The sequence below is a fragment of the Phaseolus vulgaris genome, chromosome 6 (assembly GCF_051622355.1).
Source record: "Phaseolus vulgaris cultivar YP4 chromosome 6, ASM5162235v1, whole genome shotgun sequence".
NCBI classification, from domain to species: domain Eukaryota; kingdom Viridiplantae; phylum Streptophyta; class Magnoliopsida; order Fabales; family Fabaceae; genus Phaseolus; species Phaseolus vulgaris.
This window is the reverse complement of record NC_143503.1, coordinates 29154129-29177506: the sequence shown is the minus strand read 5'-3', so window position 1 is coordinate 29177506 and position 23378 is coordinate 29154129. Positions and strand designations below refer to the sequence as shown.

Genomic DNA, 23378 nt, shown 5'->3' with positions numbered 1-23378 from the left:
TTAGTCACCCCAAATGGCATAACCAGAAATTCATAGTGACCATACCTTGATCTAAAAGCAATCTTCTGAACATCTTCCGCTTTCACTGAAATTTGGTGATAACCTGAGCGCAAATCTATCTTAGAAAAGACAACTGCCCCATGCAACTGATCCATCAAGTCATCAATTCTAGGAAGAGGATATTTATTCTTTATTGTTAACTTGTTTAATTGCCTGTAATCTATGCATAGACGTGACGAACCATCTTTCTTCTTCACTAATAGCACTGGAGCTCCCCATGGAGAAACACTAGGTCGAATGAATTGCTTCTCCAATAAGTCTTCTAGTTGTTTCTTCAATTTAGCTAACTCCGCTGGTGCCATCCGATATGGAGAAATTGACACAGGGCCTGCTCCGGGAATCAAGTCTATTGCAAACTCTATCTCTCTTTTAGGTGGAAGTCCAGGAATCTCATCAGGAAATACATCCATAAACTCCTGAACTACAAACATATCTTTTTGTACTTTATCAGTAACTATAGAACAAGCCAAGAGCATAAAACATTCTGCACCTTCTCGTATCTCTCTCTCAAACTGATGAGCTGAGATAACCTGCATTCCTTCTAATTTAGGGAAAATTAACTTCTTCCGACCACAATCTATAAGGATATGATTAGCAGACAACCAATCCATTCCCAAGATAACCTCCAAATCTTTTAGAGGTATACAAATCATGTTGATCTTGTATCTCTGCCCATCTATAATTACTGGACACTCAGCACACATGGAAGAAGTTACTATAATACCTTCTGTTGGTGTAGATACCACCAACTCAAATTCTAATTCTCGGACTGGCAACTTAAGTTTCTTAGCACAATCAAAAGATATAAAAGAATGGGTTGCCCCAGAATCAAACAATACAGATAATTGTGTTCCAAGGATAGAACAAATACCTCTAACAAGGCTATCAGACTGTGAAGCTTCAACTCCACTAATAGCAAAAACTCTGCCAGCAGCTTTGGGTTTTTGATTACTATTTTGTTGTACTTGTTGCACTCCGCCAGAATTTGGAGCTCCCAATTGGACACGACAGTCTTTTGTTGCATGACCATACCTGTGACATCTATCACATGTCACATTTAACACTGGATGAGGGCAAAATCTAACAACATGTGGCCCACCGCATCTAAAACATCTGAAACTAGGTGGTGATTGAGAACTGGGTCTTCCACTGCTATAAGATTGAGGTTTGAAATAAGGTTTCTTTCTATCTTCATATTTAGGCATGCTTTTAGAAGGTCCTCCCACTTGAGGCTTAGCAAGTCTGCTACTACTTTTAAAACTCTCCACTACTTTTGCTTTCTCCACTAGGGCAGGGAAAACTCTAATGGACATAGGAATCACCACTTCTTTAAGTTCTTGCTTCAATCCAAACTCAAATTTTCTACATCTCCAAGCTCAGTCATGGTTTGGGTGTAGAATCTAGCTAGGTGTTTGAACCTAGTAGCATATTCTGTGACTGAAAGATTTTCTTGTTCCAGCTGCATGAATTCAATTTCTTTTGCATACCTGACACTATCAGAAAAATACTCCTCCAGGAATCTTACTTTGAAGTTCTCCCAAGTGGCATCTTCTCTTTTGTCTTCCATCATTTGCTTCATGCCTATCCACCAAAACTCAGCTTCTTCAATAAGCATATAGATGGCATAAGATAACTTTCTCTCTTCAGGGCATTGAGTAGCTTCAAAGATTCTTTCGATGTCTCTCACCCACTGGTCTGCTCCATCTGGATTTTCCTTGCCATTAAATTTGGGTGGATTGTGTCTTGGAAAATCCTCCAGACTAAAAGTATGGGGTAGTTGATGAAGCTGAGATGCTTCAACCGCTAATCTAGTAGTTTCTAATTGATGAAGGGCAGCCTAATGCTGTTGTGCCATAGTAGCACTCTGTTGTTGCAAGGCTGTTGCCATCATCTCTACTGCCCGAGCTAAGTTGGGCATATCTACTGGTGGAGGAGGAGTAGGTGGTCTACGTGCCATCTTCTAAGCACATAAAGAATTGGATTAGAAATTACTAAAAATTTCCAACTACATCTTTAAGACAAATTAATTTCAAAAAAATAATCATACGAAACAAGTAAAAACCAATCAAAACTTATCCCTAAAATGTACTCTAGCTACTTAGAATTAAGATAGAAAATAATCTTGATCTAGTCATGAGTGTGCACCCTCACCACTCTATCAAGATTCTTTTCATTCTTAATACTTTCATCTTTATTCATAACAATTAACTTGACTCGAACACAAACAAGATTTCAGGAAAAACAACTTTGTCAAACATCTTATTAGAAACTTTTAACTTAGTCTTGAGGCTAGACGTAAACAAAAATCTACACGCAGGAGAAACAGAATAAACCCACTACCCTCAGGTTATCCTAAGGATGAACCGCTCTGATACCATTAAATGTAACACCCCATAATTTACTTATAATTATTACAATACCGGTTCTACATAATTCTATACAAGCTTACAGTTTTTCAAAATATTCCTAATACATGATTAGGATTTATAGAAATACAAATATTTACATATCCACAGCTCAAAATAAAACTCTGTAACCTCTAAGGTTCTCCTGCACCTGTATGGTCATCTGCTCATGTACATAGTACAGTCATCGCAGTTCAAACACAACAAGAAAAGCAAGGGTAAGCTACTGAAAATAGAATTTTATAATATACACACTTAAATCCAAAGAGAAAACCAAGTTACATGATCAATTTCTCAAATTACACAATCTTCTTCAATTCCCAACATTAAAACAATCACATAGATCTCACATGGATCTACACATCCAGAATATTCAACAAACAACGTCTTCCGGAAGACCCGTATTAAGTAAGTCCTACCAGAGACTAACACCTGATCCAAAGATTACCAGCGAATCCAACAGAAAGGATCAGGGTAAGTTCAATACAACCCAAGCCGTGCATCTCATATGTCACGGTGTGCATGAACTCCCCCATCAGCTTCTCACCACCTGATATCTTAGTCTATGTGACTTAGATCATCAGTGAAGCTCGGAGATCTCTGTTACCACATAGGCATCAATACTTAATACACAGCAAACATCAGTCCATACATTATCCCGACATCAATATTTAATACACAACGAACATCAGTCCATACATTATCCCAAATGTATGAATTCAATTCCATACCATTTCGTCATACAATATAATTCAAAAAGTGATCCAAAATATTCAAAAGTTTATTTGACATAAAAAAAATAACACTTTAATACTAAATCATCAAAACCGAATATTTCCACAAATTTAAATAATATATAAACAAACAACCCAATATATATAAACACACAACATCCCTGCAAGAAAAATTGAATATTGGGACCACGTCCCTTCCGCATTCAGATCTTCTATCCTAGGGTGCTATTAAAAAATTAAATTTAGCTTCCCTTACCTCAATTGCTTGCTTTTCAAGCAACTTTTAGAATTTTATTCCCCACCGTTTGGATAAGCTTCAAGATTTACGGGCCTAATGCAAATTATCCAAACAGAACAAAATTTCAGTATATAATATAATAAGTTGAGAGGATTAAACTTCTCAACTGACCCCACCAAGATTGATGACTAAATCCTAAGGAAAAACATAGAACAAAGGATATTTAGAGTAAAAATGAACTTACTCTGTTTGAAAATCTGATCGGGTAGAAATGTTCCTTAACTCCTCTGCTACAGCGTGGTATGATCAGATTCTAAAAAAGATGAAGTTTGGGAGAGAAAATTAGGAGAGAGGGAGAGAAAAGCATATGGAGGGAGAGAGAGAAAGAAAGAATATGTGTGACGGGGCTGCTGCTTTTTTTTTAAAAAGCGCTGTTACAGTGAGATCTTTAATGACCGAAATTACCCTAAAAACATCAATTGTAACCTAAAATATAACATAATTCATCATATGTCATATTATTCAAATAAAAAAAGTTATCACATTAGATTTAATAAATTAACCAAAAAACAACTATCACTCTTAATAAATAAAAAAATATCATCCATATTAGAGAAAAATATAAAAATACAGTTAGTAATTTTAATTTATATGATAATTTGGGAAATAGATAATACAAGATATTTTTAATTTATTCAAATTTTGAATGTGCAATTGTATTACACATATAAAGAGTGCAAATAAAGTAGATGCATAATTGCTTTTAGTAACTTTTTTATTTTTACAATCCTAATTTATGTTAATATTCAAAACTAAATTATAACAAAGAAAAGAAAAGAAAACTAACGGACTATTGACTTTGAATGAAAAATATTTTAAAAAATTATTAAGTTTAAAAAAATATTATAATATAACTAAAATTTTAGATGTCTATTTAAAAAACTTTTAGGATCAATTGAAACAAAATTAAAATTCAAAGTTTCTATTTATAAACAGGATAAAGTTTGAGATCAATTAAAATAATATTAAAATTTGAGATGTTTATATGTAGAAAGAGTCAAGTTTTTAAAGACAATTAAACTCAATTACTGATTTGACAGAACACAGGGATTAGAATTATGAATTTCGCAAATATAGAAACTAAAATTGTTTAAAACTTTAAGGACTAAAACTATGGATTTTACAAAATAGAGGAGCCAAAATTGTGTCAAAAGTATTCAAGAACAAAAATTACAGATTTTGAAAATATAGGTTCAAAGTTATAATTAAACCTAATTTTTTAACTATTTTTACAACAATAAAAGTAAATTAACATTTACTTAACTAATCATTATATATTTTTATTATGTTAATTAGTATAGAATAAAACCTTACCTTAAATTTAAAGATGAAATTTTAATAAATATTATAAGATAAAAAAGGAGTAAAATATAAGGAGCCAAAAAAATATTAAAAAAACACGCTAATATAATTGAAAATTTCTTTTAACGAATAAAAAAATATAGAAACTAATTAAAATTATCTGTCAAACGTAATACTTGTGAAACTTAGCTAGTAAACTAACTAAAAATTATAAGCTATAAAATTAGAGTTTAACAAAAAAATTTTATCAGTAATTAACAAATTGAAGTCTAAAAAATAGCTAAAAAATAGTTCGCATTATTTTGTCGTACAATTAAAGAATGGTATGTGAAAATTGTTTCACAACTATAATAATTATATATAATTTTTTATAAGTTGATTTAGATATAAATATATATTATAATAAAAAGTAAATTTATAATTAAATAATATTAAAATATTAAAATAATAATATTGAGTGTTGTATAAAAAAATAGGATTGTATTATTATCCGTGAAAATTTTCTCTGAATGTTAACCTCGTCTTGCAACATTTTCATTTGACAGATAAAAGCTAAGAAACTGATGAGTTCATTTAGTGAAACTGATTATAATATTACTTTTGTGTCGTCTATTAATCACTAGCCAGAAACATTGAACATTTGCTAGTAGCAGGGGTACCCTGCACCAACAATACATCCCTCAAACATTCACATTAGCAGAAGAATCAGATCAAATGTTGAATGAGATGATGAACATTCATTGGAAAAATGTCATTATGATCACCATATAAGAGGCGCTTTGCGATGATAACATTTGTAGCATCAGTGGGATGCCAAGGGTCCCAGAACACATACTTGGATCTGTCCCTGCAAACGCTCGAAGTGGGACCACACGGAATCAAACCTCCAAAACGCCCTGCCATGCAACAACAAGAGCTGCATGGATTCTCAAAACCTGTCACATTAAAAACATAAGGGTCTAATCAGTTCAAAAATATCATGCAAAGTTTAGGTGCTAACTAGTACACTTTTTCACCTCAGATACACACCATAAGCTGTGTAATTGTCGAGAATGTCTTCTAATATGCGATACACATCTGCATAGACGAACATTGAACCCTTCAGATTTGAATTTAACTCTGCAATCAGACCCTTCAACTGGATATTGAATAACTGTGCTAGCTGATTGGGAAAAGTGACACAGTCTTCACCCGCAGCTGGGTTTGTATCCCTCTGACTTGGTATGCATCCAATAGGTCCTACATTTGTCACAACAATTTTCCTGCCACCTAGATTGTATAGCCTCTGCACATATTAATGTCCATAGCATAACAGCAGTTAACACCAAACATCATTAAACAACAATGATATGTCCATCAACATTAAAAAAATGAATATTTTCTTCATTTAATATAGATGGTAGAAAAATATTATATGCAATATCAAGAAGTAAGGTCTTCTGAGGAACATTACCGTGAGCTGTTCTCTGAACTTTGACAGTAAGGTGGTCACAAAGAGTTCTGGAGATGCCAAATCCATCTCTTCAATTAAGACTGATGGTGCTAAATAGTTGTTAATGAAATCGTTGGAACCCATTGCTACTGAAAACATAGACCTGTTGAGTATACTGAGAGTTGCAGGAACACCAATATTAGAGATTATGTCTTGCCTGGTGTTAGCAAAATTATCTAACTGTGCATCGAAGTTGATTCTGTCACCCTTCAAAATCCCAAACATAATGTTATTATTTCATTCAAGTTGGAGTTTAAACAATAGGTATAGTTGAAGCAGAAAACTCACAAAGAGTTTTCCAGTGAGATTGAGGATTCCACCTGCACCAGAAGCATAGTTGACACCTCTCATAATCACTGGGAAAACTGTAGTTGGTGCTAAGTAAGGTGGGGTGAAATCAACACCCAGTTCCTGACCTGATGAATCATGATAAAGTTATGAGATGACAAATAAAAGTGGCACGTTAGTGAAATAAGAAGAAAAGGAAAATCAGAAGTTAATCTTGCCAATAATGTCAACTATGGTTCTTCCATTTGTGAACCTCCCTGTTGGTCTTCCAAAGTCAATTCCAAAGGGAGGATAATTAGCTCTTGAGAGGGAAGCAATGTAATTGTTGTTACCCACTTCGACAAGAGAATCTCCGAAGACAAAATTTGCTGGTTGTTCATCTGAAGTCGTAATCCCAAACAAGAATAAGAATATAAAAACTTCAAACAAAATATCAACAGTCACTGGTCTATTCAACTTGATACACATTGGAAAATATATGGAATGAAAAATTATCTACACAATGACGTTTGGAAGCAGGTTTTCTCAGTTTTCTCTCTCAGTAACTATCTGCTAGAAGGTGCACAAGACCATAAGAACATGATTGTTCGTAATATATAAAGCAGTTCCATAGGAAAGAGAAACTCGAGTAATTTGCCTTTTTCTTTCCTGTAAAATGACATTATCAAGTTTTTTATTTGGTTTTTGAAGGAAAAAGAAAGGAGGGATAATCTTCTATTTTAAGATAATTATATAATTTTTAACCATCATTTTTTTATAAGTCAATAAACTACTTTTAACTCAATTTTAAAATGAGCTGATATGTGTTTTATATATTATTTTTCAACATATTCCTACTACAAACATATATTAAAAATCAATTAAGGATGGAGTCAGCATTAATGCCTCTTCAACACTCATGAATGCAAATCTGTTTCATTTCTTTTACAGGAAAATTATTTTTTAAAACAATTTAAGATACTTCTAAAAATAAGAATACTTTTTTATGAGTTAAAAGAAAAAGTAAGAATTTAAAACTATTTAAAATCTGACAAATTTTGAAAAAAAGTAAGTAAGTTACTATAATTTTATTTTCCAAAACTGCTAACAACCACTCTTATTGTTAGAAAAGTTATATATATATTATAGAAAAGTATTGCTAATATACTTTCATCACGATGTTTCACATGCCTTCACCATGTTTTTTGATATAAGGTTTATTTATTATCTTCTCAACTAACAACTGTAGACACATTAATGCAACCTGTTCTAGTGACTGAACCTGTTCTATGAACTTCTTCAACTGTATGCCTCAGTTTCTGTGCAGCACAAAGCAATCTTACATTATATAAAGATAGACTCGGTATCTTAAGAACGCATCTTAAAGAACAATGAATAATTTTTTTCATTAAAAATATCACTAATATATATTTATCTGAATGTATCCTAATAGAAATTCCAATAAACAAATCTTTTAAATTTTTAATTGATTCCATTAACGCAATAAACCTTAAACATATTCTATGCATGAAACATGACAGACACTTTCCTTCGTAATTTCATCTCTGCTTTAAATTTAAGATAACTTGTCAACTTGTTATTCTCCCTTTCAGTTCATTCATGGTGAACACTGCGCACCACACCATATGATCCCTTTTTTTTCTTTTCTTTTCAGCAAGTAGGTATCGAAAGTTCTCGAATCATAAACATCATCCAAGAGGTTTTCTCTATCAGCAAAACCTTCTTTGTATGTATACAATCAAGAAAATCAAATTTCTATTAATAATTTTTTTTAAACTTAGTTATTTATCAATTGTGTTAGATTTTATTAACTCATGAAAAAGTGATGAATTAGGATACATCCTGTATTATGTTGGTGATGAAATATATGTTCAACAGAGCTTGAGAAAAAAATATGGAGAAACCAGATTATTTAAGATATAAAATATATGTGTAATAATTTCAATAATATAATGAAAAATATTATTATGATATTAAAATATTGAATTAGTGGTGTTTCTCTGTCTCTATTAATAACACTCCTTAAATTGTTTTTTTACTATTCATGTAGATAAACGCGTAATCATGGTGTTGGAGTTCCAAAGTCCGTGAAACTGTTATCTCATCTTCATTTCATTATTGACAGTAAGTATGGGCGTTCAGTGTGATTTTACGTAATAAATAATGAGGGTAGCTAGCTTCTCTTTAATGCAGTAGCAATTATACTGAGTTTATGTCTTGGTTTTATTTAGCAATTAGCAACACACTGCTCAATCTTTATATGCATGAATTCAGCAAATTATTGTACTACCCACTCACCAATTTTTCACGTTCATCATTCAATTTGTTCAGTTAGGATTTTATATGTAGCACATGGGATTAGATAAATAAACCTAATTCCTTATTAAAAGGAAAAGATAAATATCACATGAAACCTAGGTCCAATTTTTCATTGCATTAAGATACAAAATTGAGAAGATACAAAACGATCATTTGAAGCTAAATCAAAAATAAAAAATTCATAAAGAAAAATCTACATGAAACTTTTGCATTTGAAAAAATAAAATGTTCACAAATTGTCCTACCATGTCAATACTTTTAAAGATAGAATTAGTGTTCAATTTAGAATCAGTGGTTGAACTTAAATAACAACAATTAATTATAGAAGCTCAAAAATTGGATCTTACTAATGTTTGGTTGGAATGTGACTCTGTCTTGGTTTGTGTTGCGTTTCCTGCTAGACAAATATTTTTTTGGATGCTTCGTAATCGATTGAATACTTGTCTTAATTACTGTGGAAAAATCAGGTTTATGGTTACTCATATTTACCGTGAAGGGAATATTACTGTTGATAAGTTGACTCATAATTACTGTTGATAAGTTGACTAATTTATGATTTATTCATAAAGAATCATTTTATTGTTATAATAGGCTTCCATCTAGCCTGTTCTTAGAATTCTTTATTAATAGGTATAGTCTATCTATGTATCGTTTTTGTTAACATATAAGTTTTGGTCTAGTCTCCCATATTTTTGTATTTTTTTTTAATAATAATTTTTTCATATATTGACAAATTATTGTTGTTATTTGAGGTGTCACTGAGATGTCAAGTAGCATAATGATACCTAACATGAAAGTTTTTTATAAATAAATAAATAAATAAATAATATATATATATATAACAACAATTATAAGAGTTGGTGATAAATATCTAAAAAATCTGAAAGAAAAATTAGAAAGTATTATTTTTGTACTATTTGCTTAGCGTTGTAACATTTTGTTCAACTTATCGATCATTTGTTTTTGTTTTTATTTTACACTGCAGCGCAACTTGATTGCCCTTAAGCGCATTTATCTGTTTTATTTTTCTATTTTGTGCATGAGTTTTTTTTTTTTCATTCTCTCAATAATATACATGTTTTTTTTTATCTTTGTTTTGACATTGTTCTTACATTTTTATTTTTATTTTATATATAAATAACAAAATCTTGAATGCATGAAAATGTTTTTTATGGTCTTGGATTTGTTTGAGGTTTTTAAGTTGGTATGAAGTCTTTTGATTGAAGAGTTTTACTGGGTGTTTTGGTTTTCTTTCTTAATCTTTTTCTCTTATTATGGATGGAGATTTAGAATGATTTGAAGTGTAGATTTTTAGGGAAATATTTTAAGGATTTCATAATTTAGAATCTAAAATAGTTAGTAGTTAATATTAGATATCAATTTAGAAACTAGTTTATAAATTTTTATTAATAATAAAAATTACTTTAGATACTAATATTTAGTTTAGAAAATATAATCTAACTTAGTCAATATAATAAGGAATTATCTTTTGTGTATAAAATTAGTTTATATATCTTTGTGGTGTTTTTTTTATTGGAATTACAAGATATGAAAGTATAATATTTTTTTGCGTGGAACAATTTACAAGTTCTCATGTTCTTACATTAATTATTAGGAGCTATAAAATAGTTTTAGAGTATAAGTGATATAATTAAAATGACACCTAAATATTTTATTATTAAAGTAAAATATATATATATATAAATAGAAAAATTAGTTATTCAGTTTCATTTTAATATAATCACAATCTCTATTAAGGAAATAATAATTATCAAATTATATGCAATTATTGTATACAATATTTGACGATTTTATACCCAATTATATGCAATTAATTTAATAATTATAGAATCTCATGATTAGTATCCTACCTAATTAGATGTAATTTGGGAAAGAGAAACTCCCTCCTATTTCAGTCCAATTTACCATTAGAATTTTGGGAGAATGTGTTTTAACCGCCACATATATCATTAATCGCTTGTCATCACCTTTACTAACAAAATAAATGACCTTTTGAGCTACTATATAATCAACCACCTTCATCATTTTCTCATCATCTAACAACTTTTGGTTGCCTCTGTTACGCAACTGTTGTTTCAACTAAGCAAAAATTTGATCTGCGTGCCCATGCATCTTCATTGGTTATCCTCACAGTCAAAAATCATACAAATTATTTGATATAGATGCAGACACTTTTTTTACAAGTCGGGATGTCATCTTCCATGAAAGTGTTTTCCCATTCTGCCAACAGTCACAGACACAATCCTCACTTCCATTACAAGGTATTTTGTCCACTATTGACATTGACTTAACCACTCATGTCCAACATTCACTCAATCAACCTTCTTCTCTTACTCATCACAATGCACCTGAACCTCCATCAAACCAACCTTTTTCTCCTACTCGTCACAATACACCTGAACCTCCACCAAATCAACTCTCTTCTCCTACTCGTCACAATGCACCTGAACCTCCATCAAACCAACATTCTTCTCCTACTCGTCATAATACACCTGAACCTCCAGTAGACCAACTTTCTTCTCCCATGCCAAAAAGTTTAGCACCCATTACCAAACCTTCGTAAAAATATCTGCGAGCTGATACTGTGTCGGTACATATGAAGGACTGATTATCCCAGCTTGTAATTTTTCTCGCACAATGTGGCAGTCTATTTCAATGTGTTTTGTGCGTTCATGAAATACTGGGTTTGCTGCTATATGTAATGCCGCTTGATTGTCACAAAAAAGTTGAGCTGGCAAATTACATGGCACCTTTAAATCCTGCAACAGATATCGCAACCAAACTATCTTCAAACAAGTTACAATGAATTTGAAGTTTACTATATCAACAAAATCTAGCATATTTATACTATCACATTCAATCTATATCAACACATATTAATTTACTCAAAACAATCATCCAAGAAAATTTGAAGTTGGTGGGTTATATTGAAAAGTAAAGTTAGATTCTGTTGGTTATTAATTTAGATTTTATTATTATTAATTCTGATTTTATTACCCTTAAACTATTTTACCGTTATATTGCATTAATGGTTAGTTTACAGGCCTGTTAGTATTCTATTTTATAGCTTCCAGTAATTGTAATTTTATTATATATATGATTGAGTAAATCAAAATGAATAAGATCAGTTTTGCAATTTTGTGTAATTACGTTCAATCAGTTACTATAACCTTTTGCCTTTTCTTATTTCCTTCCATTAGTTCCTATAAGTGTATCACAGCTAGTCTGTTATCATGAACTCTACCCAATTATCAGTCCCTATCCTTGATGGAAAAAAATTACAATCGGTGGTGTGTGCAAATGAAAGTTTTGTTTGATTATCATGAGTTATGGGATGTCGTTTGTCGTTGAGAGTGGAGTGTCTGCATTAGGTGATAATGCAACTGAGGCGCAACGAGTAGCGCATCGTGATCAGAAGAAGAAGGACAAGGCCTTGTATCTCATCTATCAAGGGATGAATGATGAGACGTTTGAGCAGATAGAAGGAGCAACAACTGCCAGTGAGGCTTGGACAATTTTGTCAACCAATTATAAAGGTGATGATAAGATCAAAAGGGTGCGTCTTCAAACCCTAAGACGCCAATATGAATTGCTGTAGATGGAAACCACATAGACTATTGATGTCTATATAAACAAAGTTCTTGCCTTGACAAATCAGATGAAGAGCAATGGTAAAACACATTTGAAGTAGGCAAAAGTGGAAAAGATTTTGAGGTCTTTAACTCCCAGATTTGAACATGTTGTTGCTGTAATTGAAGAGGCCAATGACATTTCAAAAATGACAGTAAGGTTATTGTCTGGTTCCCTACGAGCGCATGAGCAGCGGATGAATGACAATAAGATTGAAAAACCAATTGAACAGGCTTTACAAGCACAAGCCTCAATTGGTAGCTCCTATCATAAACATGGTAGCTATTTCAACAAAGGTCGTGGTGGCCAGAATCATGGAGACTCTTGGCGCGGAGGACGAGGAGGCATGTATAATAAATTAAATGTGAAGTGTTATAACTGCAATAAACGCGACCATTATGCAAATGAGTGCAGATTAAAAAGTGATAATCATGCTGCCAATTGTGCTCAAGAAGATAGAAATCACGAACAAGAGGAAGATGGAGTCACTCTTGAAGCACCTGCAGTAGTTCAACCTGTAGCACCTGCAGTTCAACTTGAACCTGTAATTCAACCTGAAGTTGCAGCTCCAATTGCAACTATGATGGAGCAACCAAGAAGGCAGCAACGACAACCTGTACACCTTCAAGATTGCGAAGTAAATCTTGATGATGAAGTTAATGACAATGGAGATTTAGTTCACTTTGCTTTTCTTGCAGATTCAGAACCCGTGAGACTTGCAGATGCCATCCAACACCCCAAATGGAAAGAGGTTATGAATGAAGAATTGATGGCGATTGAAAAAAACAATACATGGCAGCTCACTGATCTTCCAAAAGGACACAAAGCAATTGATGTGAAGTGGGTATACAAGATTAAAGTGAAAGCAAATGGTGAGATTGATAGATACAAGGCAAGGTTGGTGGCAAAGGGATTCGAGCAAAGAGAAGGCTATGATTACGGAGAAATATTTTCTCCTGTAGCTCGAATGGAAACAGTGAGATTAATCATTACTTTAGCTGCACAAAGGCAATGGAAAATTCACCAAATAGACGTCAAGTCTGCGTTTCTAAATGACCCACTTGATGAAGAGGTTTATGTAAAGCAGTCGTCGGGTTTCATACAATCTGGCAAAGAGGAGAAGGTGTACCGACTAACTAAGGCTTTATATGGTCTTAAACAGGCACCAAGAGCTTAGAACAACATGATTGATTCATTTCTTCATGCCATTGGATTCAAAAAATGTGCATCAGATCATGGTCTTTATGTAAAGACTAATGATTATGGAGATTTGCTAATTTTATGTCTTTATGTTGATGATGTGATTTTTACAAGAAGTAATCTCAAAATGATTGGTGATTTCAAGCATATCATGATGAAGGAATTTGAGATAACTGATCTCGGTCTTATGTCCTACTTTTTGGGCATTGAAGTCATCCAAGGAGATGATGGAATCTTCATTCATCAGAGGAAATTTGCTGATGAGTTTTTAAAGAAGTTTAAGATGGAGGATTCAAACCCAGTTAAAACTCCAATTGAAACTGGAATTAAGCTCACGAAGGAAGGTGATGGACAAACTGTAGATGCAACATACTTTAAGCAGATTGTTGGGAGCCTTAGATATCTCACGTGTACTAGACCAGATATATGTTATGCTGTGGGATTGGTCAGTCGATACATGGAGTTACCTCGACAAGTCCATTTACAAACTGTAAAGAGAATTATGCGCTACATCAAAGGTACTACAACTTTTGGTCTATTTTACTCTTCATCTAAGAAGATTGAGATCGTTGGATACTCAAACAATGATTGGGGTGGAGATTCAGACGAGAGGAAGAGCACTAGTGGTAATTGTTTTATGATCGAAAAAACGGTTTGCTTGTGATCATCAAAGAAACAGTCAATTGTTGCATTATCTACTTGTGAAGCTGAGTATGTAGCCGTAGCATCAAGTGCTTGTCAATCAGTTTGGCTTAGCAATATCATGACTCAAATTGGTTTTAATCTAGATGTTCCAATTAAGATTTATGTTGACAATGTCTCCGGTTTTTCATCAAAGAAGTAAACACATCGATATTCGATATCACTTCCTGCGAGACCAAGTTGGGAAGAACATGATCAAATTGGAATACTGCAAATCAGAAGATCAGATTGCAGATATTTTCACTAAGCCATTGAAGATCGATGCTTTCATCAAGTTAAGAGATATGTTGGGCATGAGAGTGATTCCAAATCAGAATTAAGGGGGATGTTGGTTATTAATTCTGATTTTATTACCCTTAAACTATTTTACCGTTATATTGCATTAATAGTTAGTTTACAGGCCTGTTAGTATTATATTTTATAGCTTCCAGTAATTGTAATTTTATTATATATATGATTGAGTAAATCAAAATGAATAAGATCAGTTTTGCAATTTTGTGTAATTACGTTCAATCAGTTACTATAACCTTTTGCATTTTCTTATTTTGTTCCATTAGTTCTACAGATTCTCTTACTTAAGAAGAAGTAGCATGCTTACAAAGAGCTCAAACTCTCAATAAACACAAGAATAACTTACTCTACAACATAAAGAGTCGATCAATGATCCAAACATATTCCTAGGACTCTGAACTAGCAATGACTAATCTTGAAGTTAAAAACATCACATGCAAACAAGTTTATCTAGGCCAACCACAAAACTAAAAACTTATTCAAAGGAAAAAATGTAAAAATAAAATTACTTTAACTAAAATTATGACTAGACAGTTTTGTTGTATTCACAGTCTTTCTAGTGGTGACCTCTAATTGTCAGTTTGATGAAGGAGGTGGTCAAATTTTTTTAGAGAAGACACAAGTGAAAAGAGAATGATTTTTAGAGAGATTATTAAGCAAATAATAATTATCAAATTATATGCAATTATTGTATGCAATATTTGACGATATTGTACCCAATTATATGCAATTAATTTAATAATTATAGAATCTCATGATTAGTATCCTACCTAATTAGATTGTAATTTGGGGAGGAAAACTCCCTATATATATTTCTTATACATGAAGTGATGTAATATACACATAAGAGAATAAGAAACATCTCTTCTTCTTACCATTTTTTATCATTTTCTTATACATTGTGATGTGAAAAAGATTTTTGAATGTGTTTGAATTGTATTATGAATCATTTAAAATGTTAACATTAATGAATATTTTTATATATATTCTCAAAAAATCTGCATCAAGAATTTTCTTAATTAATTATACACTACAAGAAAATCATGAAATAGAAACTAATTGTAGAGATAAAAAATAATTAGTTATTATAATGACTAAATTAGATACCAATTTAGAGACTTTTTTTTTTATTCCTAAATTAGTTTCTATTATTGTTAAATAGTTTCTAAATTTGGTAACAAAAAACTTGATCGCTAATTAGATACCAATTTAGAAACCATTTTACAATAATAGAAACTAATTTATAAATCAACAATATTTTAGTCTCTAAAATGGTCTCTAATTTAGTCACTATAGCAACTAATTATTTTTTGTCTTTAAAATTAGTTTCTATTTCATGATTTTCTTGTAGTGAGATTCATGAAAATATAAATAAAAGTGATAAGGCATAATAAAAATTGAAGAAAATTAGAATAGTATTAGAGTTAGTTTTTTTTTTTTAAATACAAGTTAATTTCTTGCTGAATAAAATATGAAAACTAAAATAAAATTATTAAATAGAAACTAATTTAAAATCAAAATAATTAATTATTGTATTGACTAAATTGTAGATAATTTTATTAACTACAAAAATTATTTGTATATAAAGTAGTTTCTATTATTAATAAAAATTTATAAAGTAGTTCCTAAATTGATATCTAACCATGAGATACCAAGGTGGTTTTTAGTAATGGAAGTTTACAATTAAAAAATAAATTTGAATTATTAAAGTGTGTCCTAAGACACATTGTTGAAAAACAGGAAATAAAATAAAAAAAATAGAAATTGATTACTTTAGTAATTAAATATGATTTATTTTAGTATAAGTCATTACTCAAAAGATATGTCTTCTTATATAAGATATTTTAATTATTAACTATATTTATTCATTAATTTTTATTTTTTTCACTATTTGTTTATTCTAAATATATCTATGGATATGAATAAGATTAATATATATATATATATATATATATAATTATATTGAAATGATCTCACTTTTATTCACTTATTCATTAATAATTAAAATATATGTGAGCATAAATTTTGAAAAAATTAATTAATAATATATGTACCATTAGCTAGCCAAATCTCTTATTAAGAAGAATTAACTTATCTAAAGAGTGTTTATTAATCATTAACATATATTCAATATAACTATAAAATCTTAAAAATAAAAGAAAAGAGTACTTTAAATTGTTAAAATTAAATAACATTAGTTATGAATGAAAGAAGAAAAATTTCTCAATGTTTTAGTTTGAGACAAAGAAAAAACTATAGATAAATTAAAACGGATTGAAAATGTAAAAAGGTAAATATTTAGACTTTAAATTTTTTTATTTTAAGACAATAATTATATTTTTAACCAATAAGCAGGGGGGTAAATATAAGATTAATGGAGGGTCAATAAATTGTTTGAAAAAAAAGAAAATAAATAATAAATTTCGTAAACTCATATCAAAATTGTTTCATATTATTTAACATTATTTTACTGTTAGACTTAATTTATCATCTAGGATTAAGGTGTAAGTTAAATAGTTTATGTACAGTTATTTTGTCCATTTTTCTTCATCAAATGTGAAACTAACGTACGCATTATAATATTGCTATTTTAATTATATTCAATTTTAAATAATAAAATTCTGGAGTCCATTTTAAAGCTGTAGTAAAAAATATACTTAAACTATATGAGTGAATAATTATAGTTGATGGTTATATAGAAGCAGAAAGACGGAAGACGTGAAAACAAGCCAAATGGCTTATGCAACTAAATTAAAGGAACTTATGGATGTCCTCTAATATAGACAATGTATCTTTAAACCATTCTGTCATTTCATTCACAAACGCTCAATTTTACCTTCCTAACATCTTAGCTCCAAAATTAAAGAATGTTATTGGCACTTAAGAGCCTTCCATTTCCATCTTCATGCCTCACAAAAGCCACCACCCCAAATTCTAACTTCACATTCTCTTCCGTCTAAGACATGGCTAATCTTCCTTCATCATGCTCTTCTTTTCTTCTTTCATCATTCACAGTTGCATTTCTCATTTCTTGCATCTCACATTCTGCCCTTGCCGATAAGGAAAAAAAAGTCACCTCACCTATGTTGACAGAAAAGTTAGGAATTAATCGTACTATCAAAGTAGATGGCAATGGCAATGGGGAGTTCAAAACTATCCAAGCTGCCATAGATTCCATTCCTGAAGAAAACTCGAATTGGATCATTGTTCATCTTAGGAAAGGACTATACAGGTGCAATTTATACATTTTTCCCTGTACTTGTTATAATATATATATATATATATATATATATATATATGAGGAGCTTAATAAATATAAACTTGTTAAATTTTGTTTTCATTTTGATAATGTGAAGAGAAAAGGTGCACATACCAGAGAGTAAGCCTTATATATTCCTGAGAGGGAATGGGAGAGGAAGAACTGGTATAGTTTGGTCTCAGAGTTCTACAGACAACGTGGCTTCTGCCACCTTTAGAGTCGAAGCACACGACTTCATTGCCTTTGGAATTAGCTTTCAGGTAAATTCTTCTTATATACTTAATTAAAACTTTGCAATCCTATGTTGTAAATGAGGATTGAAAACTGAATAAAATTTGTCGTACATGAGAAAACATCCTTAAAAGGTATTGCCTGTTGCATCCACTGATCTTGATTTATGTTCCTATTACGTTGTGGTTTGAATATTTTACTTATGTCTCTAAAAAATTGAACAAGCTAATAAAAAAAGTTCGTTTGAGTTATTCTTAGAAGTGAAATGGTCCACTTATTCCTTTCATTGCAGAATGAGGCGCCTACGGGGGTTGCTTATACCTCGCAAAACCAATCGGTGGCAGCATATGTGGCAGCAGACAAAGTGGCATTTTATCATTGTTCGTTTTACAGTACTCACAACACTCTCTTTGATCAAAAAGGTAGACATTACTATGATAATTGCTACATTCAAGGATCAATTGATTTCATATTTGGTCGTGCCAGAACAATCTTCCATGTAAGTAGTTACATGTGTGTACCATGGATGCTTTTGCTAACATTGGTTATGGAGTGAACCGAGCATTGATTAAATCCATTTTCATGCAGGAAGCTGAAATATTTGTGGTAGATGATAAAAGGTTAACGATTCAAGGTTCAATCACGGCTCATAATAGGGAAAATGCAGATGAGCTGAATGGATATATCTTCATCAAAGGCAAGGTTTATGGCATTGGTGAAGTTTACCTAGGAAGGGCCAAGGGTCCTTATTCTAGGGTGATTTTTTCTGAGACATATCTCTCCAAGACCATTGTCCCACAGGGGTGGACCAATTGGAGCCATGGCGGTAGCACAGAGTAAGAAAAAGTCACCAATTGAACTTAATTAATATTGTTATTTATATTTTGTGCACAGTATTTATAATTAATTGACTAATTGTGGTAATTAATGTAAACTGTAGAAATCTAGTCCATGCGGAATACAATTGCCATGGACCTGGTGCTGTGACCAAGGGACGTGCTCCTTGGTCGTTGCAGCTAACTAAGGAAGAAGTTGCGCCCTTTTTAACTATTGACTATATTGATGGCAAAAATTGGTTGCCAGTATGGCTGTAATCGTGTTTGTTGATGTTGTGCACAAACTTTTAGAGGCAAAACAAGGATGTCATATGTTTTTCTACTTTCAATCAATCAACTCAATATCATCCAACTTTTCTCCTTCTTATATCAGTTTATGCATTACAAAAAAATCTCTCTTCAACTCAACTTTAACGAGTTTTAGACTGTAGATATCAGAGATAATTAAACATAAAGTTGGATTGTTTCCCCAAAACTCAAGTATGTAGTCACTTGCTCATGACGCTCTTGTAGCAAGCAATTTAGACTACATTATCAAGGAACTGTTTCTAGAGCATTGGAATTGTACGTTACTTGTTATTTCTGTTCTTTACATTGCAACTTAATTCTGGAGTGATGGGTCGTGTTCATATATAAAGTAAGCAAAAAACCAGCACTGCTAGCTCCACCTATAGATTAAGAAAATTAATAATAAGGATAAACATATACGTAACTTAAATTATAAACTCAAATTTATTTCACTAATTTATTATAGCAGTATTGATCTTTATTTGCATCCATACAGGGATGAACATCATATCACAAAATTCGATAATTTATTTAATTAATATACTACTATATATTATTGCATGCTACATCCATGCATGATTGATAGCATAAGATCTTGTTTTCGGGAATATTTATGTTAATACCCACCACCAATTTCTCCATCACCACTACCAACTCCAATGCCTCCAAATCCCCCACCAGCACCACCTTCAGCTCCTCCTCCAAAGCCACCACCATGTCCCCCTCCAATGCCACCCCCATCTCCTCCCTTTTCACCTTCACAGCCTCCACCAGCTCCTCCTTTACCACCACCAACAACACCTCCTCCTTCTCCCGAGCCTCCACCAGCACCACCTCCTGAGTCCCCACCAACACCAACATCTCCTCCAATGCCACCACCACTTCCTCCTCCAACACCACCACCATGTCCACCACCAGCTCCTCCAATCCCACCTCCACTTCCTCCTCCAACACCACCACCATGTCCACCACCAGCTCCTCCAATGCCACCACCACTTCCTCCTCCAACACCACCACCATGTCCACCACCAGCTCCTCCAATGCCACCACCACTTCCTCCTCCAACACCACCACCATGTCCACCACCAGCTCCTCCAATGCCACCACCACTTCCTCCTCCAACACCATCACCATGTCCACCACCAGCTCCTCCTTTAGCGCCACCTCCGGCTCCACTACCTCCTCCTAAACCCTCGCCAGGACCAACTACTACACCTCCTCCTTTACCACCACCACCAGCGCCCCCGGCTCCACCACCTCCAACGCCACCTTTGTGTCCACCTTCAACGCCGCCACCATGACCAACTCCTCCTCCCACACCACCTTGTTCACTTCCTGTGCCGCCTCCGGCACCTCCTCCAACTCCACCACCTGCAACTGCACCTCCTCCTTTACTGCCTCCACCAGCACCACCTTCTGCTCCGTCACCTCCACCAACTCCTCCTCCTATGCCACCACCATGCCCACCTTCACCGACTCCATAACCCCCACCAACACCAACACCAACACCACCTCCTTCTCCGCCACCTCCACCCCCTTCACCGAAACCTTCTCCATTGCCAAAAGCACCCCCTTCAAAGCCATGAGGTAATTCATCATCTTTGATTTTTCGACATTCAGCTGTCACTATGACTAGCAAAAGGAACACACTAAGTGTTCCAGCACTCTTAAGTAGTTTATCCATCATCTCTGAACAATCTTACAAACTCAATCCAGAAATGTTTGTGCTGCCTGCAATTTGAAAGCTAGCAAGAAGTAGTATTTATAGTGGAAGCCATTGTACGTGCCATTAATTCACGTAGTTCAGATCTCTCTTTCACTCTCATATCCATGGTACTACTTCCATCACTTGCCCAAAAAATTCAAACTCGTTTGGAAAATCGACAACCACATTTTTCCATTCCATTCCTTTTTCGCCACCTAATAATATATTTTCCATCAATACCTTTATGAAAAAACTCTATATTTGCTTAGTTCTTAAAACAAATAAGAATTCTAATATGTATAATGTATTTTTACTAATACCTTGCAAAATTTACTAATACCTTGCGTCATTATATATTTCGGTCCTGTTACCAATAACTTTTTATAACACATTAATATGGTGGAGAATCATTTAATCTTTAAAATGTAGAACAATGTATTATAAAATTATAAATTGAAAATAAAGATTTATGTGTATAAGTATTTTTCATTCTTTTTTATTCTTTTTAATATAAAGATGTTTTTCATGATTGGTTTAAAAGTATTTATTCCTTATTTTTATAATTATAATAAAAATTTATATAATAAGTTTGAGTTTTTAAAAAATTAATGTATTTTTGTATCTTATTAATGTCGTATGAATGTCGGTGTTCAATAGATGTGTTCAATACGAACACATCATTTTAAAGACATATGAGTGTCGGTGTTTAATATATCTGTCCATATATTCGAAATATGTGTCTACAATGACTTAAAAAACTTGCTAATTTTAAAGCTTGGCCTTGTGGATCAAATCATAGTTCCAGATAGGATGAGGTTACTAATATCAAATTTATCTGCCGACAATTTATACTCTCAAAGTGGATGAAAATTAGTGGCTCTTTATCCATCCTTGACTTTCTTTCATAAATTTTTTCCACCAAATAAAGTATCAGTTGAGCTAAATGGTAGCAAATTCATATGCTAAAGCTTTTTCCAATGGAAATAATCACTTCAAATTAAATTTACTATTTTTGTTTAAATTTTTCGTAATTTGTCCAAACTAAACTAAGATCTCTTTGTATATGTTATAAAAAATAAGGATAGTGATGGCAAGATTTTCACAAGTTTAGTGCGAAAATAATTCATTATGTGTACTATCTGCACAAAAATGTAGTTTAAATAAAAAAGAGCAATAATCTTTCTGTTACAGTTGAATAAATTTGGCGGTGTATAAAGTAAAGGGTTAGTTTGCTACAGCCATGCATGAATACATCAGTCAATATAATTATAGATAATATACAATAAATTTATAGAAATCATAAAATAAGAAAAAAAATAATTGTCATATGTCATTAACTTGATGTTATACTCGTTTACAGTGTAATAACTTGTTACTTTATATATATATATATATATATATATATATATATATATATATATATATAACATTATTATTGTTAGTTTGCACATCAACATCATTATAAGTCTGAGCATATGTTGAGGACATGGAAAAATATTTACATCTTTTTTATAATCATTTTTAGAATGATATATATGGGAAATAATTTTCATAATAAAATAACATTCTTGAAAATATCAATTTTGTGGCTTTTAAAATTTAAGAAAATAAAACTTTTAGTGTGTGGTTTAAAACTAAGAAAATGTCAGAAACAATACTACTATTAAGTCTCTTTCTAGCAGTGATGGGAGTAAAATAATAAAAACAACGAAAAACATAAAGATTAGAAATGTCACAAATTTTTTCATGCAATTTTATTTACATGGAGAAACATTAATAAGTAAAAGAGTAAGAATACGATTAATTAAAAAAAGTAGCATGTTGTTGTGTAACAAAACACCAAAAAATAGCAAAAAGATCGTACTGAAAAACCAAAGCATGAGTGAAATAGAATTTGATATAAGGAATATTTTTTACTTAAAAAGGTATTATACATCGACAACTTGTTTGGAAACACCTCGATAGAACAACATTATAGAATCTTGATATTTGATAATTAATTTTTTTAACACATGCTAATAAAAAAAGATGGTTAATACACTCTTAAGAGTGACATATTAGTGAAGGTTATTTTTTTATTGACAATTTCAAAATCGATGTTGATTGAGATATCATTGAAAGTTGTAGTTTTTAATGACAATTTAAATATCTGTTGCATATTGTGTATGCAATGACAATTTTATCTATCAAATTAAACTATCCGAAACAAGGAAGAAAAAGATATAAAAATGACACAAAACGCAATACAAGAATAACAATAAAATAAATATAATGTGAGAGCGGCGATGATAACAACAAATATAGTTAATACTTAGAA

The 23378-nt window shown here is 31.9% G+C and overlaps 3 protein-coding genes and 1 long non-coding RNA gene across 4 annotated transcripts; 1 reads left to right on the top strand and 3 right to left on the bottom strand.

The window, feature by feature from the left end:
* Positions 1 to 2435: 2435 nt before the first annotated feature.
* Positions 2436 to 3753, bottom strand: LOC150027336 (uncharacterized). The gene is made up of 3 exons (XR_016521665.1): positions 3682 to 3753; positions 3456 to 3530; positions 2436 to 2616 (listed from the first exon to the last, which is right to left on the bottom strand). It is a non-coding gene; the product is annotated as an uncharacterized LOC150027336 (long non-coding RNA).
* A 1618-nt stretch (positions 3754 to 5371) lies between these two features.
* LOC137833120 (GDSL esterase/lipase At4g16230) lies at positions 5372 to 7166 on the bottom strand. The gene is made up of 5 exons (XM_068641492.2): positions 6798 to 7166; positions 6580 to 6707; positions 6253 to 6498; positions 5829 to 6084; positions 5372 to 5734 (listed from the first exon to the last, which is right to left on the bottom strand). The coding sequence occupies exons 1-5, from the start codon at positions 7045 to 7047 to the stop codon at positions 5505 to 5507; spliced, it is 1110 nt and encodes a 369-aa protein (XP_068497593.1). The 5' UTR covers positions 7048 to 7166; the 3' UTR covers positions 5372 to 5504.
* A 10429-nt stretch (positions 7167 to 17595) lies between these two features.
* Positions 17596 to 19579, top strand: LOC137831944 (Pectin lyase-like superfamily protein). The gene is made up of 5 exons (XM_068639859.2): positions 17596 to 17974; positions 18099 to 18261; positions 18525 to 18731; positions 18821 to 19068; positions 19173 to 19579. Exons 1-5 carry the CDS (start codon positions 17706 to 17708, stop codon positions 19324 to 19326), a joined length of 1041 nt encoding a protein of 346 aa, XP_068495960.2. The 5' UTR covers positions 17596 to 17705; the 3' UTR covers positions 19327 to 19579.
* A 202-nt stretch (positions 19580 to 19781) lies between these two features.
* LOC137833528 (uncharacterized) lies at positions 19782 to 21085 on the bottom strand. The gene has a single exon (XM_068641872.2). It carries the CDS (start codon positions 21041 to 21043, stop codon positions 19973 to 19975), a length of 1071 nt encoding a protein of 356 aa, XP_068497973.2. The 5' UTR covers positions 21044 to 21085; the 3' UTR covers positions 19782 to 19972.
* Between the last annotated feature and the right edge of the window lie 2293 nt (positions 21086 to 23378).

What these genes read in the sequence shown, in the direction of transcription:
- LOC137833528 (XM_068641872.2), bottom strand. Translation starts at nt 21,043, where the DNA reads ATGATGGATAAACTACTTAAGAGTGCTGGAACACTTAGTGTGTTCCTT.
- LOC137833120 (XM_068641492.2), bottom strand. Translation starts at nt 7,047, where the DNA reads ATGTGTATCAAGTTGAATAGACCAGTGACTGTTGATATTTTGTTTGAA. An exon ending in ATCTCACTGGAAAACTCTTT is followed by an intron (nt 6,499 to 6,579) that starts GTGAGTTTTCTG and finishes GGGATTTTGAAG; the next exon opens with GGTGACAGAATCAACTTCGA. An exon ending in AGTTCAGAGAACAGCTCACG is followed by an intron (nt 6,085 to 6,252) that starts GTAATGTTCCTC and finishes TAATATGTGCAG; the next exon opens with AGGCTATACAATCTAGGTGG.
- LOC137831944 (XM_068639859.2), top strand. Translation starts at nt 17,706, where the DNA reads ATGGCTAATCTTCCTTCATCATGCTCTTCTTTTCTTCTTTCATCATTC. An exon ending in GTGCCAGAACAATCTTCCAT is followed by an intron (nt 18,732 to 18,820) that starts GTAAGTAGTTAC and finishes ATTTTCATGCAG; the next exon opens with GAAGCTGAAATATTTGTGGT. An exon ending in AGCCATGGCGGTAGCACAGA is followed by an intron (nt 19,069 to 19,172) that starts GTAAGAAAAAGT and finishes TGTAAACTGTAG; the next exon opens with AAATCTAGTCCATGCGGAAT.